The sequence below is a fragment of the Oncorhynchus kisutch genome, linkage group LG1 (assembly GCF_002021735.2).
Source record: "Oncorhynchus kisutch isolate 150728-3 linkage group LG1, Okis_V2, whole genome shotgun sequence".
In the NCBI taxonomy this organism is placed as follows: Eukaryota; Metazoa; Chordata; class Actinopteri; order Salmoniformes; family Salmonidae; genus Oncorhynchus; species Oncorhynchus kisutch.
This window is the reverse complement of record NC_034174.2, coordinates 24,173,973-24,193,573: the sequence shown is the minus strand read 5'-3', so window position 1 is coordinate 24,193,573 and position 19,601 is coordinate 24,173,973. Positions and strand designations below refer to the sequence as shown.

Sequence of the window (19,601 nt, the reverse complement as noted above, 5' to 3'; positions counted from 1 at the left end):
AAAATGCTCTGGGTATATATATCTCTATGGTGTATTTATTATATTTATATAAAATCTCATTTTAATGTGAAAATAACATATAGATGAACAGCATATAGCTTTTCCTTTTTCCTGTGTTTTGTAGGATACATTCAATGTATCAAAATGTCTTTGAAAATACAATGCAATAGTCTATCTTTTGATTGGAGAAAACGTATTTTTCACTTAGACAATCAATTAGTACCAGTAACTCACATTTACCTATTTGCGGAAACTTGTGGACCTATGTCAAAATGAGAATAAATTGATCATCCATTTTTGAAAGGTTGCTTCGATATTTTATTTTGCTTTCTCTTTACCCAAAATAATTGTATTGGTTTGCTCTCTTTTGCGATTGGCTGTCGTCTGTTTCCGGGGCTCACAGTAGTGACGTTTCACGGTCTGCTTTGAGACGATTTTGGCTAGAAGGGATTCAGTTTTTATCAAATTAACGTCAAAAGTTGAAATGTTTTGCGTTTTAGCTAACCCTTCCCATAACATTATTATCCTACGTTAATTATCATAACATGCTGTGTAAATTATCTTAACCTGTTAGTACGAAAAGTCTAATCTAACAAAAGCTGTATCCCTTCTAGCCTTAACAGCTTTGAGCTTGTAGACCAGTTTGAGAAAGACTGGGGGAGAATGGCTGCCAGTGGAGGTTAGCGTTTCTTGATTGTTTGTGTTGACGATTCAAACTTATTTAACGCATTTTAAAGTTCCATAATTCATACTGAAGGATATATAACCGAGATTACACTCTGACAAAAGTAATAGACAATGACTTCTCTTTTGTTTTAGCTACAAGTGAAGCTGTAAGCGAATGGCTTCTTTAAAATGTGTGCTAGCTAGTTAGCATTGCTATAACCTTAGCTAATTCGATCAGATAGATGGCTAGCTAGTACAGCCGAGTCTAAACAATTGCATGTCTTTGTATGCAAATGACAGTCGTGGCTAAGACTGTCAACCTGTTCGTAGCTATCTTAGCTTTTATTAATAGTTGTCAAAGTGTGTAGTTAGATAGTTGACTAGTTAATATCTACCGCTACTATAGTTAGCCAACAGAAAAGTAGATATGTCCAGTTATCTACAGTACTTAACATAACCACGTCTCATCCTGACGAACAATTAGCGATGGTTGGCCAGTTTACTTGGATAGCCAGTTAACTGGGTAGCTCCATTTCAACATCATCAGCACGATATCCTTAACGATCAAATTAGATTCGTGACTATCGGTTAGGTGGTTTTAGTGACCGTTTTGACTGGTTTAAGGGCTAAAAGATTGCTTTCTAGCTGCCTTAGCCGGCTAATAATGCCGCGGATGACTTGCTCTGGTACTATGCAACTGAGTTTCTAATCCGCAGCTAGCTGGCTTGTTGTGAAAGCCTCGTTGTTTTAGACGGGTCTTTGTTCTGTCATTAAGTTAACTCGAGCACACAAGTTGAACTGGGTGGGGAATTTCCATGGTACACTAACGTTAGCACTACAAACAAGGTATCGAAAATTAATTTTAGATTAATGCTACTAATCTCCACATGTTGTAGCTAGAGTATTTGTTCTCCACTCTGTAAAGTACACTTGACTCAATTGTGCTGCATATAGCTAGCTAATGATGCCACTAACGTTAAGTAATCTTATTTAGTACCAACATAATTTTAACATCTGTAGCCTTTTGTTTGTGACTCTCGTAAGTCAGTGTTGTTTAATCCATCATTTTTAAAAGGCATGTTGTCTCTTTCATGTTTGTTCCATAGATGTAGGCAAGCTGTTACAAGTACAGAATGTGACTCCTGCGAACACAACCTACAGTGGGGTTGATGCCGTTCATGCCTGTAACATCCTCCAGCAGCTCAAAGCCTTGTATGATGAAGCACAGCTCACAGACATTGTCGTTGAGGTGGACCATGGCAAGACATTTCCGTGTCACCGAAATGTCCTTGCAGCAATCAGCCCTTACTTTAGGTAGGTCAGATATGTGAGGCGTTTGCTTGCTTTTAGTCTTTTACATTTGGGATATCACTTCGAGTTGAGGGAAATGTATTAGCTATGCTGAGTTTTTGAAGGGTCAAACCTTTATATGATAACAAATACCGCGACTAGCCTGAGTGCCAGTTTCTTTGCGCCATCATGCCAACTCTGTAACTTATTGTCATGTCAATGACAGCAATGGAGTAGGCAAGAGCCCAAAATATGTAGCAACACCTTTCAAACTTTTATGCATTTTCTGTTTCGTCTTCTTCCTACCAGGTCCATGTTCACCAGTGGCCTTACAGAGAGCAGCCAGAGGGAGGTGCGGCTCATCGGGGTTGAGTCTGAGTCCATGCACCAGGTCCTGGACTATGCCTACACGTCCAGAGTCATGCTGTCCGAGTCCAATGTCCAGGCCCTGTTCACGGCAGCCAGCATCTTCCAGATCCCAGCCCTGCAGGACCAGTGTGCCCTGTTCATGATCAGTCGTTTGGACCCCCAGAACTGCACCGGGGTCTACATGTTCGCAGACGCCTACGGCCACCAGTTGCTGAGGGAGCGCTCCCAGGACTACATACGCAAGAAGGTGGGTTTTATTCTAAGAACAAGCTGTTCTGTTCCACTGTTATGCTTCACTTTGCTCGCCTTTTGGGAAGGATTAATGTATGGATCTGTTGTTAATATGGCCTTATAACTACAGTAATATGAGAGCACATTGAAGTACATATGGTAGATGACACACTAAATAAGATTTAGATAAGTATCCCAGGTCTGCGTCTGTTAGTTGAGCATGCTGTGACAGATGAAATGTAACATGCGGTGCTGTGTTGTAGTTCCTGTGTGTGGCACGGGAGCAGGAGTTCCTCCAGCTCACCAAGGAGCAGCTGGTGAGCATCCTGAACAACGATGACCTGAACGTGGAGAAGGAAGAGCATGTGTATGAGAGCATTGTGCGCTGGTTGGAGCACGACAGCCCTCGCAGGGAGACCCACCTGGCTGAGGTGTTTTCTCAATGCATCCGACTGCCCCTCCTGGATGACTCTTTTCTCAGCCGCATCCCGGCCCCTTTCGCCTGCGCCCTCTCTCTGTCCAGGGAACCTGCCGAAACCAAGGCACGTCTCAACGGCTGCTCTCAGCGCCTGGGCATGACCGCCTCCGAGATGGTCATCTGCTTTGAAGCGGCACACAAACACTCAATGAAGAAGCAGACCGTGCCTTGCCTGGACACTGCTGCTGGGAAGGTGTTCAAGCTCTGCAAGCCCCCCAATGACCTGCGGGAGGTGGGCATCCTGGTGTCATCGGAGAACGACATCTTCATCGCTGGGGGCTACCGCCCTAGCAACAGCGAGGTGTCCATCGACCACCGGGCGGAGAGCGACTTCTGGCAATACGAGCATGCAGGGAACCGTTGGCTGGCGCGTTCGCCCATGCTACGGGCCCGGATCGGCTGCAGGCTGGTCCACTGCTGTGGGAAGCTGTACGCCCTGGGGGGCCGTGTGTACGAAGGGGACGGAAGGAATGCACTGAAGTCAGTGGAGTGCTACGATGCCAGGGATAACTGCTGGACTGCCGTCAGCCCCATGCCTGTCGCCATGGAGTTCCACAGCGCTGTGGAGTACAGAGACCACATCTACATCCTCCAAGGTGAGTCGGGATAATGGAGCAACTATGGGATCTTGAAATGAGGTGGGAAAAAGATTCAGGAGAGGTATTTTATTTTTCCATGTAAGTTGACTGAGAACACGTTCTCATTTACAGCAACGACCTGGGGAATAGTTACAGGGGAGATAAATTAGCCAATTGGAAGCTGGGGATGATTAGGTAGCCATGATGGTATGAGAGCCAGATTGGGAATTTAGCCAGGACACCAGGGTTACTACCTCTGCTCTTACGATAAGTACCATGGGATCTTTAGTGACCACAGAGAGTCAGGACACCCGTTTTAATGTCCATTCCGAAAGACGGCACCCTACACAATGTCCACTATCACTGCCCTGGGGCATTGGGATCTTTTTTTAGACCAGAGAAAATAGTGCCTCCTACTGGCCCTCAAACACCACTTCCAGCAGCATCTGGTCTCCCATCCATGGACCAACCATGCTTAGCTTCAGAGGTAAGCCAGCCATGGGATGCAGGGTGGTATGCTGCTGGCAGGCGTAGGAGACTAAATAAATTCAAAGCTACAGTTCATTCTTTTTTCAAAATGTGTCTTAACACTGGTGCTTCTCTTCTCTGTTTAACAGGTGAGTACTTCTTCTGTTTTGACCCTCGCAAGGACTACTGGGGCCACCTGTCCCCAATGAGTGTACCCCGGAGCCAGGGTCTGGTTGCCTTACACAAGAACTGCATCTATTACATCGCTGGCATCTGCGGGAACCACCAGCGCACCTTCACCATGGAGGTCTACGACATCGAGCAGAACACCTGGGCCCGCAAGAGGGACCTTCCCTTCGACCAGGCCACCAGCCCCTACATCAAGGCCCTGCTCCTCCAGGGCAAGCTGCACCTGTTTGTCCGAGCCACGCAGGTCATGGTGGAGGAACACGTGTTCCGTACCAGCAGGAAGAACTCCCTCTACCAGTATGACGACGAGGCGGATGCTTGGACCAAAGTCTACGAGACGCCTGACCGCCTCTGGGACCTGGGCCGCCATTTTGAATGTGTGGTGGCCAAACTGTACCCGCAGTGTCTTCAGAAAGTGCTCTGAGAGGACCTTGGGGAATGGGTGGCAGGTAGCCTAGCAGTTAGAACATTGGGCCAGTAACTGAAAGGTTGTTGTTCAAATACCCGAGCCAGCAAGGTGAATATCTCTGTGCCTTTGAGCAAGGCACTTAACCTTAATTTGCTCCAGCGGCGCTGTATTGATAAGGCTGACCCTGTAAAACGTCACATTTCACTGGACCTATCTGGTGTATGTGACATTTATTGGGTTGAACCCCTCCGGGAGGAGGGAGCGTGAGGTCCTGCTTGTCTTGTGCCTGATGCTGTCCTGTTTTGCACCACAAGGGCAGTTAAGAGTTTAGTCTTAAAGCATTAACATATAAGGTTTAACACGATCAAATGGGGGTGCTTTCAAAAGATTGCAGTATTTGTGTTTTTTTTCTTCCACTCAGCACCAAATACCCAAACTGATGCTTGTTTTACAGTCCAATGAATTATAAGTGCAATTATTATGTTTGCTTGTTGTTGAGCCATTTTGTTCCATTTAATCTTAAAAGCATATATAGGTTTAAAATTTTACAATTGATTGACATGCAGTTGATGGATCAGATGAAGTACCCTCTAGTTATGGAACCACGACATGTTAGCATAAAGTGAAAATTATATATATATATATATATAAGTCATTAATTTTATATATATATTCATACGGGTAAGATGAGCAGTGTTGCTCATTGGTAGGTTGTTAGCTCAGATTGAGGGTTTTTATGTCTGACTTTTGTATTGATTTGAATGCTGATTGCTCCCTACAGCAAGTTCGTCTTTGTGGAAGTGTTTATTAGTTGTGTATGAAGTGTGCTAGTGATTTAGATCAATTTAGTATTATTGCCATGTGTGATCGGTATGATGCTATTTTATGAAACGAATACTTTGCTTTCAAGAGATTGCTTAAGTTGTCAACCAATGTGCTATTTGGCTTTGTTGCAGTTGGATTTATACTTTTTGAATTCGTAGACTAATGCAATGGACTCTCAGAGCTGGCATCCATTTTGTTGCAACGAGTTTCACATGCCAAGACAACTTAAGAGAAGTTAGACGATTCACTCTCCACATTGGAGAAACGAGCAGGGCGTCAGATGTGTGGTTGGCCAAGATAAGTGCGACATTTCGAACCAGGCAACAGTTTGCTTTGATAGCAACTTAAGAGAAGTCAGATAAGGAATGAAGGGACATGGTTCAGGCTGATGCATTGATTTGGCCAAAGTGTGGGCAGCTCGCTGCAGAATAGTCTTTTCTGGGGGGGTTTTCAGCATGTCTGGTATTCATTACAATCTGCTTTTAAAAAGTGTTTGGGTTAACATACCTCTTAAATGCCAAAATGCATTTAAGAACTTGTTTTGTTTCATCTGAAAAGTTGATCAAGTTTCAATTAGCTATAAGTAAGAAAACTTTGACACAGTTGGGTAGGGCTGGGACGATACCAGTATTGTGATACTCGCTATTATTATGGCAAGGAAACAAAACATGAAGCAGATTTAACTTCTTTAGGATAACAGTTATAATGTTGGAAACAGACCTCATTATGTTATCCGGAGTCACCTTTATTTTTTTTCCAAACTATAGCGCAATATTTTACATATAGCAAGTTTTTAAAGGGCCAAAGAGGGTGGTCTGCTTCGTGTTTTCATTTTTGCCATTGATAAAATATTGCAATGCTGGTATCGTCACAGCCCTGCATTTAGGTTTATGCTAGTTGAAGTGGATTACATTTTGTTTTCAAGCTTAATTTGGGTACTTACTTTTGCTCGTTGAAATGTTTCAATATATGCCTGTGTGGCTGGCTGCTGTACAGTAGTTGTCAGAGGAGGAGTAAAGTAGAGATTGTTGGTGTGTAATTTAGTCCAGATCCCATTGTGCCTATGGGTGGGTGGGGGCATCCAGATAGTAGCCTGGCGAGGTAGTGTGTCTCAAGTCTTATTGATCATTGCACTGAATCACTCTTCAACGGTCCGTCACTGCAAACTTGACCAAGCAGCACCCACCTGGACAGCGCATTACCACAGAGAGTGCTTCTTTTATACATGAATCCATCTGTATGCTATGACATTGAGAGAAACTAACTATTGGTGCTGCTTTTTTGATGATCTTGTATATATTAAATAAGTAACAGCAATTGACTGATGTTCCCTATTGAACTGTAACAAATTCAATGACATCAATTTCCTCATGCAGGTTCCTGTATCATCTTTGCACTACATATGATCATTTATTTGATCTCATATTTAAAGCATTTCCCCAAAATATATCATTGACCACAAAGCAATCTTGGGAAATGCAGTTCTGTCTTCACAGAATTTCAACTGGAGAGTAGTATGAAAACGTTATGTTTGTAGCTGTGGACATGAACTTTTGTGAAGAAAAATAGTGCACATCACTTGGCACTGGTTTGATCTGGCCAGAGCAGTGCCCTCCATGGGTGAGGAAGGAGAAAAGGGGTTTCCTCAAATGCCTAAAAACTTACGCGGGAACCAGGAATGGACAACTCAGGATTTCTATTGATAAACAGTACTGTATTTAAATGTCTTGTTTCATGTGTAATATACGTTTGCTGTACTTGCACAGTTTTTTTACAACTTTTTCTTTTATAACTTGAAAAGTAGAAATGTTATTTTCAATGGCTATTTTTCCATTTTCTATGTTTAGTTATAGTAGAGCGACTAATGTAAATATTCTCAGTAGTTTTGCTTTACCAAAACTTCACAATAAGCAGATCTGTAACTCCAATGTTACATTATCTCCAACACATCAGTTTTGTGAAATACTTAAAGTGTACAACGAATCAGCCAGTCAATGTGCTTTTTGTGCAAAAGATATAGTTGGCCTTGTGTGGCCATGCCCAAGCTCATTCAAGCCCTGTATGTATGCATCCTGCATGGATGGCTACTACCAGTAGAATCTTACTGCTTTTCTTTTTGTTTGCTGGTTTGTCTGTGTAGTTTGGGGAATAGTGGTGGTTGAGCTCAACTGTGAAATTCACATTGCACATAATTTGAGAATAAAATGACAAGTGAAACCATAGTGACTTTTTTTTTATTGCCATATGATTATTTGGTGCTGAATGAATGTTTTCTAACCTTTTATTCCCCTTGTAGCCACTCTGTGTGTGTGTTATGCATGTGTGTGTATATATTATGTATGTTTGTACATATATAGCTATTTTTGAAAGTAGGCTAACCTAGATCACATTCATGTGACATGTTATGAGACATGATACCCATCACCAGTTAGTTACAAGGTTGCAACTTTTGGAACAAATAGACCTAGTTGACATCCCTGAGTAGCGACATTCTTGTGACCTTTTTAGTGAAAGATAAGACAATCAGAAATAGATTTGTGTTTAGCTAAAAGATAAACCGGCCAGAATTGATAGCCTAGGAGCCTAAAATGCTAATTCCTGGACTTTTGTGAGCAGAAGACAGTCACCGTTATAATTCAATGAACCAATAGGGGCAAATGAGGTACACATGTCTAAAGTCGACTGAAAAATCAAATCGATGTTTTAGAAACGTTGTGCGTGAACTGGGAGTTTAAGTTCTGCGCTGTTCGTCACCAAGGTAAGATCGTTTAATTTTTTGTTGTCTTGCATCCAATGTAAAATATTTTGACGCGCTTCAACTTTCTGTTGTTTGTATTCCAAGTCGGATATCCACGTGTACAAACCACATTTGAGTCTTCGTTTGTTGAGGGTAGCACAAATCATCATTAGGCTACTTCTGAAATTACATTCTTAGAACCTAAACTAAAGTGCCCTCGTTCGTTTACGTGCTGCGGTTTTGCGTCTCATCAGGTAGACTGATGCAACTTCCATATCCCCCTGAGACACGAAAAAAACAAGTTTGGGATTTTTTTCACATAACATAAGTGTTGGAGGTATAAAAAAAAGTGAACAATTATTTTATTTTATTGTAAGTTCAAAATTGGCCTCTTTAGTGGTCATTATGGTGTAAATATGGCAACATTTATATTTCAGTCAATGGGTACAGTAGATGAAAAACAAAGTTGCGACAACCGGGTGTCCACTACAGAGGACATTTCTTGATAAACTCGTATTTAGGCCTTATTTAATGTCAACAAAATATATTACACAGTCCTGACACCCTGAGTCAAATAATTGGTTTGGGTAAATGAAGTGATGATTTGATTGACTGCTCTCTGTAGTGATTCATCTGCTTTCTAAAAAAAGGTACATTCAAGATGATGTTTTTGCTTTCATGAAACACTTAGATCATCATCCTCCTCCCCTCTATCAACAGAAACATGTCCCCTGCACCAGCATCTATTCTGCGGGACACCCCTCCGGACGGGGGCTGGGGCTGGGCCGTGGTGTTTGGGGCCTTCATCTCTATCGGCTTCTCGTATGCCTTCCCCAAAGCCCTCACTGTCTTCTTCAAAGACATCCAGCTGATCTTCGGTGCCTCCTACAGCCAGATTGCATGGATTTCTTCCATCATGCTGGCAGCAATGTATGCCGGTGGTGAGTAGACATGCATGTAGCCAAGCAGCTCTCAGTCAGCATTGAGTCAATTATGACCACAATGCACAGATTATGTATTAAGGGATGCATGGCTTCTATGGAGTGTTGCAGTTGCTTGTTTTTTCATCCCTAAAATGTAGGCCTATATCTTCCATGTGAGGACTCGTTGTAATAGCTGTAACTCATCAAGAGTAATGAGTATTGCTATGTTCAAATTATTATGAATGCATAAAAAGTCAAGTCTTTGTGCAGTTGTCTCCTCTAAAATCAAAAAAATTATTCAGGGATAATAACATCTGTTTGTAGTTTATTTATTTTGAAGAAAATACTGTAGTAGGCTATTTAAGATGAAAGACAAGCAATTGTAAGTAACCTAACCTACTTAATCATGTTGATAGAATAAACACCTTGTTACCTCTTACTTTAGTATAATGATCTTTGACAGCAACCTCTTTCTTGGAAACCTGTAAATAAAATGTATTGAGTAAAACGAACTGCTAAACCAGTGGCTGCGTCTTGCTGCCTATTGTTAGGCTTCATATGGAAGGGTTAGAAATGGGTTGTTCATGTGCTTTTGCATCTGACACGAATTTGGATGTTTAAACAAACCCACTCTTTCACTTATCATTGGGGACGTGCAGCGGCAGGTGATTCACCCTGGGGCACGTTCAGTAGGCCATCATGGAGTGATCCAGGTCACAAATGTCTGCACTGTCAGTTGCAAATGTTATTTATTTTGTCTATCCCTGCTCTGTTTGCATGAACATTTGTAAATTCATAATTGTCAGTCTATGGCTAAAGTGTAAGCATGTTTTATAATGCACCTTCAATGACTCATTAGATGACACTGAGATGTTATAATATAATGATCCAATTGAAGTTGGAGGTAAATCCCTCAGTGGCTGCAAGGTTAAAAGACGACAGGGCGCCTGACTCACCTGCATTCACCAGCATAGAGAATTCTGTGAAATATTCCCACGCACAGTGGCAGAGGCACATGTCTTTATCATATTGTCCTTGACTCTGCTTTTGCAATGTCACACAGTGGAAAAAAGACAGGGGGAATATATCAGACATGGGTTCAGTACATTTGGGCCTCACAACAAGTCCCTATGGGACGAACGTGACAGCATTTCAGGGGACCTATGACTTAGGGAGCCAGAGTGATAAGGTTCTAATGGGTGAGGAAATTGTGATGATGTCTGAGATGCCACCCCAAAGTGACACAGTCACTAGGAGGACACGGTCTGTATGTACACCTAGTCTCTATATCCACACAGGGTTTGTTAGGCTGAATGAATCTGATCAAGCAATAGCTAAGGTCACTGCTAGGATGAATTTATTTTATGTAATAGCTAATCCAGAGATTTCTTCTGTATCTTGTAGGTAGGTAAATATGAAAGTGCATCTTTTTATCTTTCGATTCAGCTGTAGTAAATAAAAATATATGTTTACGCTGTAATGACTAAACATAGCATTTTACATTGATAAAAAAGGATAAAAGACTAGATATGGAGAAAGAGTAACTCTGTAGGTGATCATAAGCAGATTTGATTAAAAACAAAACAGAAATAAAATGAGGATGCTAGTTATTATATGAACATGTGCAGTGTACAGCTGCTTTTATATTAAGTATAACACCAAGGTCATTGTCAGAATGTCTAACTGACGAGGGAAATGATTTGTTTTTTGATGTGCATAAGTCCTGATCAATGTAGAATGATTTAAGATGTATTTTTTAATGTATGAAATCAATTTTGGACAATGGATTCAGCTGTATGCCAAAACTGTAATCTTCTTATTGTTTACTAGGAATTTTCAATTATCACCCACCTTGCAGTATCATTCCAGCACTGACTAGAAAGTCAGCATGTTGAGATTTCAATATTCGTGTCAGCCTACATATTTTTTTGATTGATGCTGAAGGGAATGATTTAGTGACTATTTAAATCCTCTGGTTTTAGCAGGGAACAGAAGTGGGTGTTAGGTTGTGTGATGCTAAAGGACTGTTGTGCGTATTCTCTGTGGCAGGATTATGAATGAAGGATAAAGAGAGACCATATAGACGGCTATTTAATGATTGATCATACTTTTTTGTGGGAACATTATCAGAAGACTTAGGCACTGGTCTGCTTTGCTTATGTAGGTAAGATAACTATTTAGAACATCGGCCATCTATTCACGCCCGACATAAGTTACTTTGCGTGGATATTTGAACAGCAGTGCATTAGGGGTAACGTAAGATCAAGGGTTAGGTTTCGGGAGGGATCTATCGGTCCGATGTCAACTGCCGATCTATTATCTCAATGCTGCATGAACCTAAGACAAACACTTTCTCTCCCCTTTTCATCTCTCCTCTTTCACTTTTTTCTTTGCAGGACCTATCAGCAGTATTCTGGTCAATCGCTATGGAAGCCGGCCTGTGGTCATAGCTGGTGGAGTGATGTGTGGCATTGGTATGGTAACTGCTTCTTTTGGCAATACCATTACGCATTTGTACATATGCGTAGGAGTCGTTGGAGGTATGGTACCCACTCATACCATACATTTGATTGACATGGCTTGTTTTGCGATTGATGTGTATATTATGTGTGGGCCAACAGAAACAGAAATCACTTGTTTTTAATGCCATTAAAGTTGACTAATGAGAGATACTAATAGTTTCTGTAGGCCTAATCCATAAGCTTACTATATGCTCTAAATGTGAAAACCTAAGCAATTTAATTATTGGTTCTATTGAAGATACTGTAGTGGATTCATTATACATAAAACACAACTTTAGATATAGGCCTCATAATTTTCTTCAGGAAAGACATCTGGCACGATGGCTGGATGTTGTGTATGTGAAGTAGTCTCCTGACACCGCTAGACCAACCCTCTCCCATCTTTCAACCAGCCCTGGTGGTGCTCCTTTAGGAGTATGTATCCTCCCTGGGTGGCCAGGTCTCCCTGGCATACAGTCTGTCTTTTATTTGTTTAACCTTTATTTAACTAGGCCGTCAATGACGTTCTAGGAACAGTGGGTTAACTGCTTGTTCAGGGGCAGAATGAGGCCTGCATCCACCTTGTCAGCTTGGGGATTTGAACTTGCAACCTTTCGGTTACTAGTCCAACGCTCTAACCACTAGGCTACCCTGCCGCCTGGGCCCAGGGAGTCTCTCAGCCCCTGGGCTTGGGCCGGAGCACTGTGAGGACAGCGCAGGTGTAATTAAGACGGTGTCATTCCGGTTTCCAGAGAGTATGGTCTACCAGGACCCCTGTTCTTTCCCGTAGGCTTCAGTCCTGGTCCTCTCACGGGAGTCACCGCCATCCTCCACCCAGCGAGACTCATTAGCCAGCGCCAGGCCCGCAGGCCTGGAAGATTAATAGAGGGAGGAGGTGGATATAGCTATAGGGCCTTGTGTTGTGTTCTAATCTCTCTGCATCCCCTCTGCCCTGGCCCGGTGAGATGAGCAAGCTAGGCTAACACACGCATCCCTTTCTCACATACATCTTACCAATCTGTTGAAAGCTGCCACAAACACCCTGTGAGTTTAGATGGTAGTTGAGATACAGAACTCCTTGTAAATGCAGCTACCATTTAAATGGAAGTGATTTTCTTAGTTTGTACCCTCTAAAAGAGACAAATAATAAATAAAATGAGTATTAATTTCTAATCAGTGTACTTTAATTCAATCAAGTTGAGACAGCCATAATTGGAGGTGAAAACTAATAAAAATCTGTGTTGGCATTATGCCATTTTAATCCAGGAAGAATGCATACTAAGAACTATTTTTTTATCTGTACATTTCGTAAAATAAGGCTTTGGAAATTGTGTAGCTCAGTGGGCATTAGTGTGGAATTGTGAGCAGAAGACATTTAGCAAGTGTTAGAATGATGGAATGGGTCAGTCGAGGTCACTACCTGGAGCTCTACATCTTAAAGTGAAGACTCATTTAGAGAATAAGATGCTCATTTACAGGCTGAAATGCTACTAAATTGGATTTTTGGGAAAGGAGGTGGTAGTGAATGGACTACCCGGAGCCTGTCATTTATTGCCATTTAAATGGAGAAATCATTTCTGAAATTATTCCTGCTTTCCTTAATGAGATTTTAGTAGGCAATGTTCAATGAGTTGGAACCTTCATGTGCACAAAGTAGAATTGTTCTTAATTTAATCCTGCAGTACCAGGCGTTTATGTCAAGGTTTTAGCCTCTGAAAATGGAACTTGTGAACGTGACTGCTCTCCTCTCTTTTATTCCCGCAGGATTTGGTCTTTCTTTTAACCTCCAGCCATCCGTCACCATCATCGGGAAGTACTTCCAGGTCAAGAGGCCATTAGCTAATGGGCTGGCCATGGCAGGAAGTCCAGTCCTGCTCTGTACCTTAGCACCTATCAACCAGTTCCTGTTTAACCAATTTGGCTGGAGGGGCAGTTTCTTCATCCTGGGAGCTCTGCTGCTCAACTGCTGTGTTGCCGGCTCTCTCATGAGGCCCATTTGTCCAAAGCCAACTGGAAGCCAACTCACGCAGACAAACGGAACCCCAAAGAGACCTACCACTGACCGGTCTGAGGCCCAGGTGAATGGACACAACACACAGTTGGAGAAAGGCTGTTTGGAAAACTTCAACAAGTTTCTGGACCTCTCGCTCTTCAAACACAGGGGCTTTCTGATCTACATCGTAGGGAACGCGGTGATGTTCTTTGGTTTCTTCGCCCCTGTAGTGTTCCTGGCCCCGTACGCCCTGAGCCATGGCTTCGACGAGTATTCCTCCGCCTTCCTCTTGTCCATCATGGGCTTCGTAGACATGTTTGCCAGGCCGTTGACAGGGCTGATGGCTAACACTAAGTGGATCAGGCCCAGGATACAGTACTTCTTCAGCTTTGCCATCATCTATAATGGTTTATGCCACCTGCTGTGTCCCTTGGCCAGTGGTTATGGGGGGCTGGCGGCCTACTCAGTGTTCTTTGGCATAGCATTTGGAATGGTGTGTGCCCTGCTGTTTGAGACGCTCATGGACCTGGTGGGGCCTCAGCGGTTCTCCAGTGCAGTGGGACTGGCCACCATCATAGAGTGCTGCCCCGTACTCCTGGGACCACCTATTGGAGGTAAGCCTTCACGCTGCACACAGCCCACATTCCCACTCTCTCTAAAGTTAATACACAACCATACAGCTCTTAGACAACTAATGCTATGACACCTTTAGACAAACGTACTCCCTATTGACAAAGGACAAGCACTATTTTCCCTTTAGTCAACAAACACTCTCCCTCCATTTCCCCCAAGACCACCTCTCCATGGTCATTTAATACATGGCTGACAGTATCCCAGTGTTACGCATGCACTTGAGAGAACCTTTATTGTCAGAGTATAGGAAAAGTCCTTCTTTAGAATAACTTCGGTAAATAAAGCAGAAAATGGATTTGGAGCAGAGAAAACCCACCAGTCAGTTGTTCCCCTCTCTCTCACTCTGCTCCTCGGTCACGGCCGTGTGCTGCATGCTGCATGGTGCCGGAGTGGAGCCCAACTACTTTCCAGGGTGTCATTATTGTAAGACATTCCAGTAGAATTGGATTATCATCGGTGAGCAGGGCGGCCTGGAGCGCACGGCCTGCCCAGAGAAAAGCAGTAATTGGTCACGGTTTTTTACTGTTGTAAATAAGCCGGGCCGCTCTGGCTTTCAGGGCACGCCCGCTAGAGGATTCGTCCTCCACACAAATGATGGAACATTTTTCGGAGCTAAGAAGCCGTAAGTTAGGGTAATGAAGGTCTCTCTGCGACTCTTTCTCTCAGTCTATTTTCCCCTTCTCTCTTTACCGGGTCCCCTCGGTCTAGAATAGACCTACTGCCACTGGCTGCAAACACAAGCATAGAGAGTTTCAGTTATTGGAGTTACGGAAAACTTTGACCATTGCGATGTTACCAACTTCATTTGATTAGCTGATAATACTAGTCAAATCATTGACCCTAACCCCAAATCCTAATTAGCGTGCCCACTCTGGTACACTTTACTTCTGGCATAAATCTCTCTCAAAATCTAAGGTTTAAGATGAGAAAGACCTTTCCCAATAATAGCTTACTACTGATGAAATGAACATCAGGAGTCATTGTGCAAGGTTATTCCAAGACGGGTCTTCTTTTTGTAAACCACAAGCAGTGAGTTTTAGAGGACCTTTTTCCTTTCATGCTTTTTAGAGTGTGTAATCAAAAAGGTTATGTTTCCCGCCCATATTTCCCTGAGATTACTAGGGATAGCACACATTTTGAAAACTCTGTCTCCTACAGCCCACTTTCATTTTGGTCTTATTTGGCACAGAGGAGAAGTAACAATGCTAACATTCTCTGCTCAGCCCAAGCTGTTAAATAACACATTTCCATGGAAGTGAACTTGCTTAGTCTTTGAACCACCTGTGGGCTTTCTCTGACAGAATACAAATGTTCTCCTCAGAGTGCTGCTAGAGCCCATCTCATTTCACAGTCTCTGAAATGGCAGACAGACACAAACGGTGGAGTGAAAAAGGAGGGAGAACGGGCTCTGTCAGAACACACTTCTCTTCTCCATACAAACTGGTTGTCTGTCTAGTCTGTCTGGTAGAAGTAGGATCACGTTTGTTGGCATTCCTATGCTTCTCTCTCCTCTGCAGAGTTTTAATGATGTGTAAATGTATAGTCCTCCTGGTTGTTTTGTGCGACCCTGTTCTGAGGTGCTCATTTAATGTGGGTAAATAAGCGCCTCCCTGCACGTTGAGCGTTATTCTCCAGAGGGCAGAGTCTCTACATTTCCCTTTACAAGTCTCCTCATTACAGCCAGCCTCGCCATGCCTCCTCCCAAACCTGGGGGTCAGCCTAATTAGGAGAAAGTGAGGTAATTGGTGTAATTAGCCTTTTGCTTTCGGTGTTTAATGAATCTCAGTTCAGACTTCACTCATTAGAGGCCCGTACCTGGACCATAATGAAGCTATGAATACATTTAAAAAAGAGGTGACTCTGCCAGATGGACTTAATTACCATTCAGCCAATCAAGGGTTGCCTTAATGAGGGTGATGGTCATCTGCACACACCCACAGGACAGAACGCCATTAATCAGACCATGTCCCTGTTGCTGCTTTGTACTGGACCACGGGCAAAGTGACCTCCACACACACACACACACACACACACACACACACACACACACACACACACACACACACACACACACACACACACACACACACACACACACACACACACACACACACACACACACACACACACACACACACACACACACACAGACAGACAAACACACAGAGTGAGAGAGACAAACTCATGCCCCCATCATCAACTTAATTGAAAATTGACTCATTAAGACCTGTCTTTTAATTGGTTTACCTAACCTGAAAACTGCCCTTCTATTTAACAACCTAACTCTGTGTTTATGTATAGTGCGGTGTTGTGTTGATTGTGTCTCCCAGATGATTCAATAATGCCAGACTCAGTAATTGACCATTAGTTACTGATGTTTGCGGGAAATGAGTCCATTACAGATAAACACCTCAATATAAGTTTGAAATATAGAGAGCAATCAAAGGCCCTGTCTCATTGCATAAACAAGGCGACGTTACATAAGATACATAAAAGGGGTGTGGTTAAATCATGCAGTGTCGCTGTGGGTGTTCGAGTGCTTGGAACAATACGTTTCTTTCTGCATTTTTATAAAAATTGTGTTATTGACATAGCCTTGTTCTGTTTTATATTCTCTACCTATATAATTCATGTTGTAAAGTTTGAAAGAATACAAGATAAAATAGCTGAAACCATTCAAACCAATGTGGGTTCGGAACTTTAAAGCCAATTATCTCAGAATCCTCTTTTTACAGATAGAACCTTCTAGTTCCAAGCTCTTGTCTTATACTTTCTAAAGTTATTCATTGTGAATGAATTAGTCAATGAACTTCAACTGAGCACACAATAGCTTGGGAAAGTACACTGTTGTCACAGTTGAACTTCCCTTCATTAATCAATTTAGTGGTTCCTACAAACATCTGACTTGCATGATCCTGCAAATTGATATACAGTATGCACAGATGGATGGACAGACAGTTGATTAGATGTTGACTGTGGAGGCTGAGTGAGTTGGGGAGGACTGCAGATCGATCCAGGGGGAGGTTCAAGAAGCTTATGGCTCCAATCTGATATAAACTCCATTTGTCACTTTTCCTCTGAAGCGGGCTAGATTTTGATCGTTTTCAGAATCGACATGGCCACACTCCTGATTTGTTCTGGTGCAGCAGCCAAAATTGCCTTCCCAGAGAGCCGTGGCAAGCAAGGTCAGGTGTAATGGCTCCATGTCATGTCTCCAGTAGGATCTTCTTCTCTACAGAACAGAGTTTGAAAAGCACATCTAAACCATACCCATGTTACACCTCCTGATTCACCTCGTGGAGAGAGATGGGGAAAGGCTTACCTTAACCCATAACAAACTGTTGATAGGAATATACTATAAGCAGGGGGGATTTTGTGGGCATCTTGTCTAACTATCCTTCCTATAACTGAATTTTTTATCTGATAGGGGGGAAAACTTAGCTACTTTATGTAACCTTCAGTAACATCTCCCCTCTCCTCCCCTTCAGGAGCCTTGGTGGACACCTTTGGTGACTACAAGTACCTGTACCTCATGTGTGGAGCGGTGATGGTGTTCGCAGGACTCTTCCTCTTTGTTATGAATATCTACAACTACAGGATGCTGGAGCGGGAGAGGCGGCAGGAGGAGGGACAGGTAGAGGAGGGCTGTGAGGACCAGGAGCAGGGCCTGGGGCTGAGGGAGAGGGGAGAGCCCTCCTCAGAGGAGCAAGGAGAGGCAGGGAATGAGGCTAAGAAGCAACAAATCCCCTAGGGAGACGAATCAGAAACGGAAGAGACTAAATTAAGCCATGCATGATATACCACTGTTTACAAGAACACTCTCATATATTGATGCCAGTATACAGTATATCAGTATATAGGCCTACCCAATACTGTATATAGTCCACCCCCCCCCCACACACACACACACACTACTACTACTACTAACCTTGGAGGGGGACACTCCTGAAGTTTTTACTCTTATGCTGTTTTTCTCCATGTAGCAGTTTTTCCCCCCATGCTGACAAAGGCTGTTTGGAAAGAAGTACTTCTGACTGTATGAGATCAAATAGCAGTGTAATCCTTTCTGGGCCTTTATTTATTTATTTGAGCTGCAGGTGTGCCACTCCCCACTAGTATCACAGTTCCAGCTAGTATCCATTTTTTATTTTGTGCTCAGTAAATTCTCCTGGCCCTAGGTATACCGTATAAGTTAAAACCACCTAAAAATTATATTTACATTTATATTGAGTGTTATTCTGTGAATTTTGACAGTTAAATTCATATGTTATATCAATCATGAAACTGAACACATGTTAGCAGTTGAGATGTGTGTCACGTACATGCTGACGATGTAATATTTCACCCTTGAGGTAGTGATGAACATTTTACTCTTCCACCTGTATTGATGTTCCAATGAGTGAATGAAGAATGCCACATGTTTCTACATGCACTGTTACAGACATAATGATGTCATTTTATATTCTTGCTCAGGATCCATTTATATTTGAATATGACCAAAATAAATGTCTGCTTTTACATTTTCACATATATATCATAGAATGAATGCGCAGTTTCAGCTGTTATGAAGTCTATGATGACAACCATGTAATTGATGTCTAGATAGGTTGTAGCTTTGCATTAGTGTCTTTTGAAAGATGCATTTATTGTTATAAGATACTGATGGGAACTCACTTTTTTAAATGCTGTAGAAGAACTCTTTTTGAAGTAAATATGATTGTTGAGTAGAGTGCTCAGCAATAAATTACATCATTATCATTCAGTATTTGCACATAATAATTTCATAAAGAAATGATATCAATTACAATTCACCAGATGTGAATACCCTGTCATTCACCTGTGTCTACTCATGTAGCTATTAAAATGGGTAAGATTATTGTTTCTTGTCATTTTACCATTACAATTCAGCTAAGACAAAACCATGTCTGTGTGTTCTATTTCTCATCAGCATGTTAACATTGGGAGAGGAAAATGACAGTCAACCTGGCACACAACATGGTGTCAAAGCCAGATTTACAATGCAGCCATGACTGTTTGTTTGTAGCTGTGTCCAATTTTTCACGCCAATTGGAACGCTGTGTAACAAGTTTGAAAATGTCAGCGCTAAGGGTGTGACTAGCTAATGAATGAAGGCCCCGATGTTCCAGGCTAGCGCTCTGAGCCGCATGCAGTCTGAAACACTCAACAAATCACTATGCCAATAAGTTAGAACACACACCAGCCCACTGAACCCAGCCCAAGGTCCTGGGACATGACAAGGTGGTGGATTCCCCAGAGACCGGGGGATGGTCGCTGAGGCTGAGGATCTTAT

At 42.5% G+C, this 19,601-nt stretch overlaps 2 protein-coding genes across 2 annotated transcripts; both read left to right on the top strand.

The window, feature by feature from the left end:
* The first annotated feature begins 324 nt into the window (after window positions 1–324).
* Window positions 325–7,725, top strand: kbtbd8 (kelch repeat and BTB (POZ) domain containing 8). Its single transcript, XM_020491620.2, has 6 exons — window positions 325–418; window positions 615–679; window positions 1,773–1,980; window positions 2,266–2,572; window positions 2,820–3,630; window positions 4,230–7,725. The coding sequence occupies exons 2-6, from the start codon at window positions 664–666 to the stop codon at window positions 4,691–4,693; spliced, it is 1,806 nt and encodes a 601-aa protein (XP_020347209.1). The 5' UTR covers window positions 325–418; window positions 615–663; the 3' UTR covers window positions 4,694–7,725.
* Window positions 7,726–8,964: 1,239 nt separating this feature from the next.
* On the top strand, window positions 8,965–18,041 carry LOC109876172 (monocarboxylate transporter 2-like). Its single transcript, XM_020468659.1, has 4 exons — window positions 8,965–9,181; window positions 11,560–11,703; window positions 13,429–14,271; window positions 17,779–18,041. Exons 1-4 carry the CDS (start codon window positions 8,965–8,967, stop codon window positions 18,039–18,041), a joined length of 1,467 nt encoding a protein of 488 aa, XP_020324248.1.
* The last annotated feature ends 1,560 nt before the right edge of the window (window positions 18,042–19,601 follow it).